This window comes from Anolis sagrei, chromosome 1 (assembly GCF_037176765.1).
Source record: "Anolis sagrei isolate rAnoSag1 chromosome 1, rAnoSag1.mat, whole genome shotgun sequence".
Taxonomy (NCBI): Eukaryota; Metazoa; Chordata; class Lepidosauria; order Squamata; family Dactyloidae; genus Anolis; species Anolis sagrei.
The window spans coordinates 214,019,476-214,032,174 of NC_090021.1; the positions used below are offsets into that span (position 1 = coordinate 214,019,476).

The following is a 12,699-nucleotide window of genomic DNA, read 5'->3' on the forward strand; positions in this document are numbered from 1 at the left end:
ATTTTTCAGAGAAAAGAACTGATAAAACCACCTCAGAATACTTACTCTGGGCCTAAGAAAACCCTGGGAAAGTCATGGAGCCACTATAAGTCAAGAGATGACTTGAAGGCTCATACAATGTTTTTCATTTATTTCACAATACTATTTATCTTGCGTTGCTGTGCTTCCTGATATTTTAGCTTGTTGTTCTATTGAAATTATGCCCAGGAAATTGACAGGCAGAATACAGAAGCACAGATATGACTAAAATGCAAGAATTTTGTTTGCACTATTAAAAAAAACAACCAACTGCTGCCTTTTCTATTTGTTTTAGACCATCTTCTGGCAAAAATGGCACAGTCTTAAGCTCAGACTCTATTCAAAGTGATGATGTTGATGAAGCTCACCTGAGCAAAGGCTACGTGCAGGCGGTGGATAATGAAGGAAATCCACTGTGTCTCAGCTGCCAAAAGCCAGCAGTCCAGGTTTCCCAAAGCCCTGTCTCTACCGCTTGGGATGCCCGCTTTTGCTCTCACAAGTGCCAGGATGACTTCTTATTCCGTACGAGCCAAAGTTACCTGAGAAGCAAAGTCTTTGAAATTGAGCATGGGGTTTGTCAGATGTGTGGCCTCAAGGCTCAGGAGCTTTTCCTCTGCGTCAGAGATGCCCCGAAAGATAAACGCAAGAGTCTTCTGGAGAGTTCATGGATGTCAAGGCTTCCTTTGACACAGGTAAGATTCACAGTTGAGACTACCTGGCTTCACAAGAAATGACAACTCTTTACAAACAGAACCACTGATGGGTTGCTATGAGTTTTCTGGGCTGTATGGCCATGTTCCAGAAGCATTCTCTATGAACGTTTCGCCCACATCTATGCCAGGCACCCTCAGAGGTTGTGAGGTTTGTTGGAAGCTAGGCCAGTGAGGTTTATATATCTGTGGAATGTCCAGGGTGGGAGAAAGAATGCTTAACTGCTTGAGGCGGGTGCAAATGTTGCAATTGGCCACCTTGAATAGCATTGAATGGCCTTGCAGCTTCAAAGCCTGGCTGTTTCCTTCCGGGGGGGGGGGTTCTTTGTTGGGAAGTGTTAGCTGGTCTTGATTGTTTCCTGTCAGGAATTACCCTCTTTATTTACTGTTCAGATTTTAGAGTTCTTTAAATGCTGGTCACCAGATTTGCATTTGCAAAACCTTTTTAAGTAGAGTATTCTGCTTGTAGCATGTACAGGATTGATATGTTCATATAGTTTGGTCCATTAGGAAGACAATTTATTTCTATGTGTTGACTATTATTGTAGTCATCAGCAGACTTGTGGAATCTGTGTTTTTTAAACTATAACCTTAAGATTTTATGATCACAGACTGGTGCAAGATATAAAATTTATATGAAATAATCTAGAGCAGGGGTCCTCAAACCAAGGCCTGCGGGCCGGATCCGGCCCCCCGAGGGCATTTATCCAGCCCTCAAACCCCTCCAGTATTTTGTGGAGCTCATAATGCCCTTTGATGGCTGGTAAACTATAAATTCCACAACTGCAACTCCAAAATGTCAGGGCAACAGAAAAATATTGCTCCTGGGCAACAGAAAAATATTGGCGAGGGTTGAGGAAAAGTTCTGTGCAGCAGCATACAAAATCCGCCAGGGAATGACTCGTTCCAAAAGTCAACTGTGTGACCAGTAATCTTCTTCCCTGAATCTACAATTTGGTGATGGATCTGGGCATTGTATGTTTTTACCCTGTTTCCCCTTCTGCTCCCTCACCCATATTGTGTTTTTAGTAGTTATATTTATATTTTTAATGTACCAAACATGCCAGGTTTGTATGGAAATGTGACACTATTTCCTGTGCTGGTCAATGACCGAAATAAATGTTTTGATTTGATGTTGCTCCTGGGAGTTGTGTATGCCAAGTTTGGTTCAGTTCAATTGTTGATGGAGCTCGGATTGCTCTTTTATTGCAAGTGAACTATAAATCCTGCAACTGCAACTCCCAAATGTCAGGTTCTATATTTCCCAAACTCCACCAGTGTTCAAATTTGGGCATATTGAGTATTTGTGCCAAGTTTGGTCCAGATCCAGTCGTTTGGGTTCACAGTACTCTCCAGATGTATGTGAGCTACATGTCCTGTAAATCACTGTCAGTTTTTCCTAACCTACTCCAGTATTTTATGTTGGTCATGGGGGTTCTGTGTGCCAAGTTTGCTCCAGGTCGGTAATTCGTGGGGGGTCTCAGTGGTATGTGGAAGTCAGAGCTGAATCGGTTGAATGTACTGGCAATCCCATTATTAGTTGTCCATACTCCCCGAAACATATTGTTTTTGTGCTTAATCACTATGCTTTAAGCATGTTCAATTTGTAACAATGAAAATACATCCTGCATATCCAATATTTACATTATGATTCATAACAGTAGCAGTTATGAAGAAGCAACAAGAATATGGTTGGGGTCCCCACAACATGAGGAATTTTATTTAGAGGTCACAGCAATTAGAAAGGTTGAGAACCACTTTTTTAAAGTGTTTTTTTTTTTTTTTTTTGCACTACAAATAGGACATGTGCAGTGTGCATAGGAATTCATTCATGGTTTTTTTTCCGAATTATAATCTGGCCCTCCAACAGTTTGAGGGATTGTGACCCGGCCCTCTCTTTAGAAAAATTGAGGACCCCTGATCTAGAGCCTACATAATATAATATTTTCAGTAGTGGAAATGAATGAGATTCAGTTCTTACTTGCAGAAAATCATTTTAGTTATGTCAGAGTATCATTTCAGCAGTATAATTGATAGGAATAATGTTATTGTTGCTGTTTTAAAATAATTAGGATCTTATTTGACCTCCTGGAGATCATTCAGAGATCTGGCAGATGCAAGCCTGCTTTTTGCTTACCTCTAGATTATGGTATTGAGAGATTTGGGTGCTTTCATCTGATTTCTGCCTTTCAAAAAGTGCTTCTTTGCTAAAAGTGAACTTTATTGTTTGCAATGGTAGTCTCTGTAGTGAGATTCTATAATTACAAATTGTGAGTGGGTTGCTGAAGAATGTAGTTAACTATGTATTAATTCCATCAAATTAGAGCTCATACACATTAGACGTGCAGGTTAAAAAAAGCAACTCTGGTTTGAAAAGGACAGATGATAATCACGTTTTTACAGCTATATAGCACATACATTGTTAGTTCAGTTTATTTATAAGTGAGAAACTCGTTTGAAATGTGAATATGCTAAGCTTTTCAAGCTGGGAAAGCTTGAGAAATCACGTTTTTCAGGTCATGTTTTGATTTTCTAATTTCGCTCAAACTTGCTGTACTTTCACCCTTTAAAACATAGAGTACATTGATTGACAGTCCAAGTTGTGAGTTACTTTGCAGCTTTCAACTGCCAAACAACAGTGCCATTCAGTACAATTTAGTGTATGTGTAGTACACATGCAAGAGAGGATGTGGCAGCCTTGCCAACTCCATTTCAGTTGACGATACCAGATCTTGTCTGATTTTGGAAGTTAAGCAGGGTCAACTTTGGTTAATACTTGGATGGGAGACTGCTAATAAATTCCAGGTGATGTATGCAGTACGTATTTCAGGGGAAGTAAGTGACAAAACCACCTCTGAGTTTTCCTTACCTAAGACAGCTCTATGAAATCCATAAGTCTGCAGGTGACTTGAGTCCCCTTCGGGGTGAGAAGAACAGAATGAAAATATAGTAAATAAATAATAAATTGAAAGCATAGGCTACGGCTTGCACACATACTGTGGTGAAGGGGGAATTGCTTTAGACCTCCAGGAACATTTTGCAGAAGAAGTGATGATGGAAGGTGCAGAGCCAATCTTCTCTGCTTCTTGCTCCTCTTTATATGCCTGAATGAGAATAGAGTGCAAAAGGCACAAATCAGTGTTTACATTGTTAACGATCCTGAGTGGATAGTCCTCTTCATTTCGTGCAAATGATGTAAGGATTCTGGTACAGGGTCTTGAAGGCATTTATACAGGATTCTGTCAGGTATCATGCTTTCATGTCATCCAAACATCGATTTGGATAATCAGGAGCAGACTGCTTTTCTCAGTGATCTATGACCAAATCTGGGCCATGCAGATTTGTCAGCAGTTACCAGCAAAAGGGAAGGCATGTGGGGCGGCTCATAGTGCCCCGGACACCTTCTCTCCCTACCCCATCACATGGTAGGGACGGGACAGGATGAATTGGCATCCTGTCCCCATCAGATAAGAGAAAAGATAGCAACATGCATTGTCCACTACCCTTTCCCCCATCATACGAGGAAAAGAGGAGGAAGGTGCTGGCAGCTCCGTCAGAGCTACTCAAAACACACTTTCCTCCCCATAGTAGTGGAAGAAATGCCTTTTGACACTTCCCCTCCATTTTGGGAGGAATGTGGGCAGAGCTTGCCATGTCATGTGATGGCGCATGGCAGGCCCCGTCATTGCTGAGAATAAAAGTGGCAGAATGGGGCTAAAATACCCCATGTGAAGAGGTCCTTAACTGAATCAAGAGTTTGTTACAGCTCCTGAACTGTATCTGACATGACCTTTTCAAGCTGGAATTGTAGGTATTATTCCAGCCTTCATTTTCCATGTCATGAAAATCTAGCCTGGCCATCCAATATGGATTGGGTTTTGCTGTTTCTCTTAAAGATCATTGTATGGGGGGGGGGGGGGGGGAGAGAGGTTGGCATACAGCTCATTCCCAGTAGTTTGTTTGATTTTATTTGTTTTTTTGTCATGTCAGGAGTGACTCCTGGTGTGAGAGAATTGGCTGTCTGCAAGGACGTTGCCCAGGGGACGCCTGGATGATTTGATGTTTTTATCATCCTTGTGGGAGGCTTCTCTCATGTCCCCGCATGAGGAGCTGGAGCTGATAGAGGGAGCTCATCAGCCTCTCCCTGGATTAGAACCTGCGACCTGTCGGTCTTCAGTTCTGCCGGCACAGGGGTTTAACCCACTGCGCCACCGGGGGCTCCTTATTCCCAGTAGTGAACCTTGGTGTTGAAATGCAGCTATTGTCATTATTGGAATAGTTTTAGCAGCTTATGTTACTCTTATTTGATTTCAGTTAAATGAAATTATACTGAATCCAACTGAAGGTCTCTTCTGGCAAGTGGATCATATCAAGCCAGTGTATAGTGGTGGCGGACAGTGTTCTTTAGAAAATCTTCAAACACTGTGTACGGTTTGTCACAAGGAGGTAAGTACTTTTAATGTAACACTGCAAGGCCCACCTCTTCTTCCATTAACATCAGTTTCTTTGATTTTTTTAATGTTAACTTCAACTTCTGTTTGCCCATATGTTCATTCATCTTGAACAGCACCTGAAATCTAGCTTGTTGGCCAGAATCCCACATGGAGTAATGTGGCCATTAGAATTAGGTGGTCGCATAATAACTGAATCCAGTAGAATGCAACTGTGTTGAAGAGCCAGCAAAGTGACCCATGTGGTACAATCCTCCAATACAGGGTGGTTCTGATCTGCATTGAAATTGAGCTCTAGCAAGACCATTGACACTCTTGCCAGTGTCGTATTACATATCTTAGCAATTTAATAACAGGATTCTGTAACACCCCTGCTACGTAGTTACATTACATACAAGTCACATCTTGTTTGAGCTGTTTTATTTAGAACAGCCAATGCTAATCAGTAGGCTTAGGTAACCACGGAAAAAATTGGTTCTAAACTCGTTTCGTTTTTAGGGGGCCCTTGGGTTTCATTTTTTTAAAGAATTCCGAAATTTTCCTTTAAAAAAGTTCGAAATATACAAAATTTCGTAAAATTACGAATCGATTCGTTAATGGCGGACGTGATTGTGCAATATGCTAAAAAAACCTCCAAATGGGACAGGGGGAACTTCTGAAGCTTCCCTCTCCCTCTGTTGTTGACTGTTGGTGTGATAATTTTTTATCACTGATAAAACAAACAACTATAAAACTTGCACCAGACATACGGAAACAATTACGAAACAATTTCGAAACAATTTTGAACCAATTACGAAACAATACGAAATAAATTGGAAAAATTGTTTCGATTTTTAATTACTCCTCACAGTAGTCCTGCATGGCTCAATATTGGATCGTAAGCTAATTTAAATACGAATTAATAACGAATTACGAAATTAACGAACGAAACCGCCCAAGCCTACTAATCAGTGATGTATTTTTGAGCCTAGCGTGGTTCATCAGATGTTGATGCACTTCAACTCACAACATTCCTCACCACTTTGCTGCCTAAGGTTGATGAAGAGTCCTGGGCCAACATCTTGGGGTTCCCAACCCATTTTAAAATATTAAACATCAGATGCTGAGCTTGTACTATATTTCCATCTCTCATTTACTCTGGATCTATGCTGTGAAATCTATTTTAAATTTGTTTTGGTATACGATTACTTTTTTTTCATTTTACAGAGAACAGCAAAGCAAGCCAAGGAAAGAAGCCAAATGAAGAGGCAAAGTATTGCTTCAAAATATGGATCTGATATTACTAGATTTTTTGTGAAATTATGAAACTTTATTGGTAGTCTTTCCATTAATCATGCCTTAGCATGTTATTTTTTTAAAATAAGGAAATAAGGGTTTAATGGCTCCCAATGACAATGTTATCCAGCTTTTACTAATAATAGCTACTGAAGAATTGTCACATAAGTCTGAAAAGGAAATGACTACATGCACCTAGATTTTTGTTTCCAATGATGGAAGAAAATTGAGTATGTTTCACATTGAAAGACTTTAATGCTAGACATTTGTTCTGAAATCCTGCCACTGGTTTAAAGGCTTTTACAATTTTCTCCTCATACTTAGAAGTTACTTTATAATTCTGAATAATAATACCACCTGGGAAGAAGGGGAACCACCTGTACTTTCAGCGTTCATTGAACAAGCTAGAATTTGAATGTTACCTGTACAGTGATATGGAGGGTTTTTTGTTAAGAGCTATTTTTGATGCAATTTCAACTGGTGTTGTGTTCAAATTACATCCAAAATTCTGATAGGTGACCAGTGATTAAGACAAATGAGAACGAATCTATGTAACTGATGACATAGTTTCAAGTAATTTAATAGGTGTAATCTTGGGAGTAAAAAGTGGATTTACACCCTGGATTATAAAGTGATTACTGTATTTTGAAGTATCTTCCTGTATGCTGGCTGACCTCATTCTTTACTGTAATTGTCAGCATTCTTAAAGATGTACACAGCTGCAATCTGGATCTTTCCAGTTCATTATTGAATAGATATTGTTCACTTAGAAGAATAAAGCAATAACATTCAACTGTTTCAAATAACCCTTACTCTTTCCCTTCAGGAAATGTATAAATAAGAGGTCAACATTTAATGTTCAAACCTACTGGTGCACAGGGTTTAAATACATTTCATCCCATGGCAAGAATCCTGGTGATATGTTGTGGTATCAGTTTTGCTATCTTTATCATACTACATGAAGCAAGGTTTTAGCCCATTTTAAGTAAGAGATGAAGCTATGTAAATCCACAAATAAGTTTGTATTTATTAAGTTGGATAGACATGTTTTAACAGCTTGAACCAATTTGTGGCAGTATTATAGGCCATGTTAAGTTTAAAACTGAACAGAACAAGCATTCACAAAAGGCCATGGAATTCTACAAATATTACCATATTTAGATTTTACACAATATTCATATATAGTTCTCTGATATTTTGATTACCACTGTAAATAGATCTGCTGAACTGGATGGACTACACTGAGAAGCTAAATATGAGTAATCTTGTTTATTAACCTAGGAAAGCCCAGTAACACTTTCAGCTAGACAAGGAGTTTCCACAGAAATTGGGCACTAACAAAGTACTCTTTAAAATTTTACAAACATCTTATGAGAAAAATGTTTTGGATTTTTTGTTCATCTTGAGAATGTCTTGATCACTGATTTACTGAAGGAGTGTCCTCATCTTTAAAGGACTGGATAAATACACAATTCCATCAAGTGCCAGGTGGTGGCTTACTTCGCATGCCATCCCAAAAGGTGCAAGTTCGATAGATGATGATATTAGAAGAACGTAGTATCGGATGAAAAGGCACCAGCCAGTCGGAAGTCCTCTTTTGTAAGAACGCTGTACATTCGCTGAGGCAGAGCTTTAGAGTAAGGAGCCGGCCGTGGGATTGTGGTGCGTAAAATGACCTCCCGCCCTGCTGGAAGAGGAAAGTCCGCAGCTGATCCCAAATTCATGCGTTTCTCATCCATGGAGCCCGATCTCTTGAGTTCATCATCGAGGGGCATCATTGCAGCCGTCTAAAAAACAGAAGCCTTTCACTTGAGAGATACAATACCTTGCTTCATAAATGGTTTTAGGGATAAGGATACAGGATAAGACAAAGACTGCACAGGTAAACACAAGATTTGGATGTTTCCAAGCAGCAATACACAAAAAGGTGAAACCGACATGAGCGTGACAGAAAGCAGAATATTCACCATATTACTAATTTGGGGCAAAGGCACATATTCCTTAATTCTGCAGTTCATTATGCTTCTATAATACGTTCATTGTGGTATCAAAGCATTAAAAGCTCAGCCGTGAGTATCACGCAAGGGAGCACACCACAGACCACTGTGTCAGGCAAGCGCAAAAGTGGACCTTGAATGGCTTTATATACTGATCTGATCCCCACACCAATTCCTAAATGTCCAACATTGGCCAGTATTTTCTATAAACTACTTAATTATACGCAGGTCATTTCTCCTGGTCTCGTCTGCACAAATATACTCCAATCGCTGGCAGAATTGATCTCCCCATGCAATTGATCCCAGCTAAAATAGAGTGAGGATTTGAATGCAGTAATCCTGAGTAAATCGTTATTGTGAAGATGAAATTACAATCACAACTTTGCCACCATTTGTGATGCAATTAATGTAATTGTTTCCCTCTCCCCTACACCTCAACTTAGTTTACTAGGCATCAGCCGCATAGGAAGAAGGTGGCCCATTCTGCTGGTGAGCAGAGCCTGACTGAGTGATGTTTCAGGCAGGGGAGGGGAGGGGAGGGGGGTTGTTAGGCCAGGAGATATATACCGTAAATATTCACACATAAGTCTAGAAAGTCAAAAATCAATTCAAAAAGCCTGGGCTGACTTATCCATGGGTCAAAGTAAGTACTAAATTTTATCAAAAGAAAAACATAAAACCTTTCTCTGAACAGAGTGGCAAAGCCAACAGCTTACTCCTTCCCAGGATGACCTAAAAGAAGAAGCAACCAACTCCTTCTACCCCAGTAATTCTCAACTTGTGAGTCCCAGATGTTTTGGCCTACAACTCCCAGAAATCCCAGCCAGTTTATCAGCTGTTAGGATTTCTGGGAGTTGAAGGCCAAAACATCTAGGGACCCACAGGTTGAGAACCACTGTCCTACCCTCCAAGAGTAGCCGCCCTGTAATCTTCGGAACTTTCTGAATTCCTGGGCAGAGATATGGCAGCTGGCCTCTTGAGGCAGCATTGGTGCTTTCCCCTGCCTGAATGACCCTTCATGTATCCATAATTTTGGCCCCCAAACCTGCTCCCAACTTAACCACAAGATCAACTTATCAGTCCAACATACTTAGCATGCACTCTACATTAAGCTTTGTAAAAGGAAGACTGCTGAACACATGGACCGCTTTCACAAAATGGTTGAAGCCCACCCAAAAGGAAATATAGGTTGGCAAAGTTTAAAACAATTTGGCGGGGGGGGGGGGGAATATTTAAAAAAAACATTCTTAACAGCATGCATCCTTGACCCCTCCTAGCAAAAAGACACCCAATAAAAGGTCACCAATAAGAACTGTATTTCCAAACAGTCCTCAAAACATTCTTTTATGTTCTACTTTTCCATCTGGAAAGGCTCTCTCTGTTCCATACTGCTAAGACACCGACTTGGAAGCTCCAGTTTTTCAATCACAAGTTTCTTCACAACTACTTTCAAAACTTGTGATTTCATAAAACTGGTAGAAGCTGGAAATATGGGGGAAAACTTGTATGGTGTGAAAATGCAAATGATCAGTAGTACTCAAACCAAGCCGTTATGCTATGCTGCTACTGCATTCATTCCTGCGCACCTACATGAAGCTAGGCAGATGACTAGCGAATGAGGGAAAAGTCTTGTTACCTCCTCAGTAGGTTCAGTCAGCTGGATAAAGAAGGGAATCAGTGACAAAAGAAAGAAAGGCAAGTCAGAGGTGACTCACATGGGGTTAGAGAGAGGCTTTAGAACGGCCTGCTGTTCAGAGGCAGCAGACACACTGTAGTCAGATATAGGTTGCTATCAAGAGAATTGTGATTAACATTGAGATGACATACAGGTCTAACTGGTGCAGAGAAGACGGCCAATTCAGACAATAGAGCAGTGACGACAATTTTTTAAAAAATAAATCCACTAAATGCAACTTTTGATACACCAACACAAGTAGCAGAGTTCCCCATTTGTGGCAGGCCCCCCTTCATTTCAATATAGGTAATCACAACAGATACACTGTCATTCATGGCTGCACTTTTGCCATTGAAAATGAACAGGGAATTTTATGAACTTTCTTTTGTATACATGGTTTAAATCTGGGAGCTTTTCTGCATTCGTTTTTATGCAACTGAATGTCAGCGCAGTTGAAGCTTGAAAGACAAACTGGTATTCTGCTTGTCACTCAGTGCACCCACATAAATCAACAGCAGAAAGCACTGCTTTTAGTGAGATTATAAAGAATGCTCTTTAAGAAGCAGAACTAATGCTTTTTAAAAACAATAATATATTTCCAGAAAAGTATTTATAAAATCCATTTCTGAACAAAAAGAAAAAAATATTGTTTGCATTTGCAATGAAAATTAACTGCAGTGCCCAAAAACTTAGGGCCACAGAATTTGTATGAAAATCTCAAGCTATCCTGTTTTGTTTTCAAACAAAATAGGTTTTTAATAAACATTAAAAAATAATATTGAAAGAGGACACAATGGCAATCAGTCGAGCCCTGCAGGAATAGACAAAGCAGTCACAACAAATGGCCATCCAGCCTCTGCTTCAAAACCTCCACAGAAGGAGACTCCTATGCACCCCATAATTATACTGAAAATCTGGAAATTACATTGAAAAAAGATGCCACTGGAAATCAATGTAAAGGTAAACACGATCATTTTGACCTTCTAATCCACAGTAATTTATATTACTAAAAAGCACTCCTTTGTACTAGTGGCTGTTTCACTGTTGCACCTTTAAGCACTGTTCTACTTGAGAATGAAAAGTCAGGCTAGCGTTGGTCCTCCAGTCTTTCAAAAGGGTTTAAATCCATTTCAGATTATTATTTCTAGCTCAAAGAATTTACGCAAGAAGTACTAGTTAATGGTAACACAAAAGGTGCGCTTACCAGTGAGACAAACCATTGAATATTTCTACAGGAAATAAAAGACCACCAGTTGAAAAGAAACAGCTACATGTTGCTCTGTACATGCTTTAAGTCAGTAATCTGTTTCAGATGGAAGAAAACCAAGTTGAAAGCCTTCACCTTCCTAGGTGACCAGTCATTCCCTTGCAAAGGGGCCAGCCTGGTTCACCATATTCTAGGGAGGACAGAAGTGTGGGATTTAATCTCTGTCCTTTCCAATCATAAGGAAGGACAGAAAATACAAAATATTCTTCCACACACATCGCAAGCTGTCAATCATGATGGGAGGCATCCAAAGTATGAAAAATTGCATTAGAGGGCTTTTGCTGCCACCTCTTTCCAAGTTCAGCCTCTGCATTAAACATCCACTTATGCAGAATGGCCCACAACTCAATGTGCTCAAATGGTAATAACCTATTATTTCATCACATTTCATTTGGAATACAGCTGCATAATAAACTAGCATCAAATCATAACAAAATTCTTAACAGATTTTTCTACTAACAAATATATTAATAAGATGGGACCGAATTCCCATATGGAACTGTTCCCCTAGAGTACCTCCATTAGAGGAAACAGGAGGCTTCATAGCCAAAAAGTTGTCCTTCTAGTAGTTTTATGAATGTTTGCACACTTGAAAAACTACTTATATGAACTCATAAAATCCTCCAGAAATGCAAAATAGGAGGCTATAACCCAGTCAGAGGAAGTGGCAACTCTGCCTCTATACAGATATGGGGTGCCTTCTTGCTCATGTACGGAATAGTTTGGATTCAAGCAGCAATGTAACTTACTTGACTAAACATGAAATCAAACAGATGGGTGGTGTGCAGTAACATATCTCACTTCAGACTATTTAGATTATTCTTAGATATACTAAAACATTTCAGAAGCTGATATATCATGTAGAGAAGAATTTAAACTTGTTCACAGCTAACAATTACTAAATTTGATTTTTTTTCTCTCTGACAAACTAGAGAATACCTACTTCATTTTAATCACTTTAATACAAAATGGACCACACATAGATACTGTGCCTCCCCAAAACCTTTACTAAGATTAATGTGGCAAAGTGTCACAAAATTACAAGATACGCTTTAAGTGAGGTTTGCAACTCTGGGCTTTGACAATAAGAGCAGTGCATTGCTATGCAAGGACAACAATGTGAACACTTTACAGAAAATGTAATTTAAGATGGAATTTGTAACCATGATTAAATCATGATTGTAACATTTATTCATCAATAGAAATGTATGAACTTATCCTTCACAAACAATAGCATTAGCTGTAAATGGGTGTATACATTTTAGGGGGACATCCTGTATAATGTGCAGCAATCTTCCTAAATTTC

The 12,699-nt window shown here is 39.5% G+C and overlaps 2 protein-coding genes across 8 annotated transcripts in view; one reads left to right on the plus strand and one right to left on the minus strand.

Annotated features, from left to right (window-relative positions):
• The window catches only part of ZRANB3 (zinc finger RANBP2-type containing 3), a 60,244-nt gene extending 52,984 nt beyond the window's left edge, over nt 1-7,260 (plus strand). For all 6 annotated transcript variants that reach the window (XM_060775953.2, XM_060775972.2, XM_060775988.2 and 3 more), the window contains 3 exons: nt 314-710; nt 5,043-5,174; nt 6,386-7,260. In XM_060775953.2, the coding sequence (XP_060631936.2) occupies nt 314-710; nt 5,043-5,174; nt 6,386-6,484 (628 nt within the window). In that variant the 3' untranslated portion in view covers nt 6,485-7,260. The remainder of the gene's footprint in view (nt 1-313; nt 711-5,042; nt 5,175-6,385) is intronic.
• A 197-nt stretch (nt 7,261-7,457) lies between these two features.
• RAB3GAP1 (RAB3 GTPase activating protein catalytic subunit 1) overlaps nt 7,458-12,699 on the minus strand; it is a 28,890-nt gene continuing 23,648 nt past the window's right edge. The window contains exons 24-25 of one of the 2 annotated variants that reach the window (XM_060776009.2): nt 10,088-10,108; nt 7,458-8,241 (exon numbers count right to left, since the gene is read on the minus strand). In XM_060776009.2, the coding sequence (XP_060631992.2) occupies nt 7,999-8,241; nt 10,088-10,108 (264 nt within the window). In that variant the 3' untranslated portion in view covers nt 7,458-7,998. The remainder of the gene's footprint in view (nt 8,242-10,087; nt 10,109-12,699) is intronic. The other variant, XM_060776018.2, reaches the window with a different exon arrangement.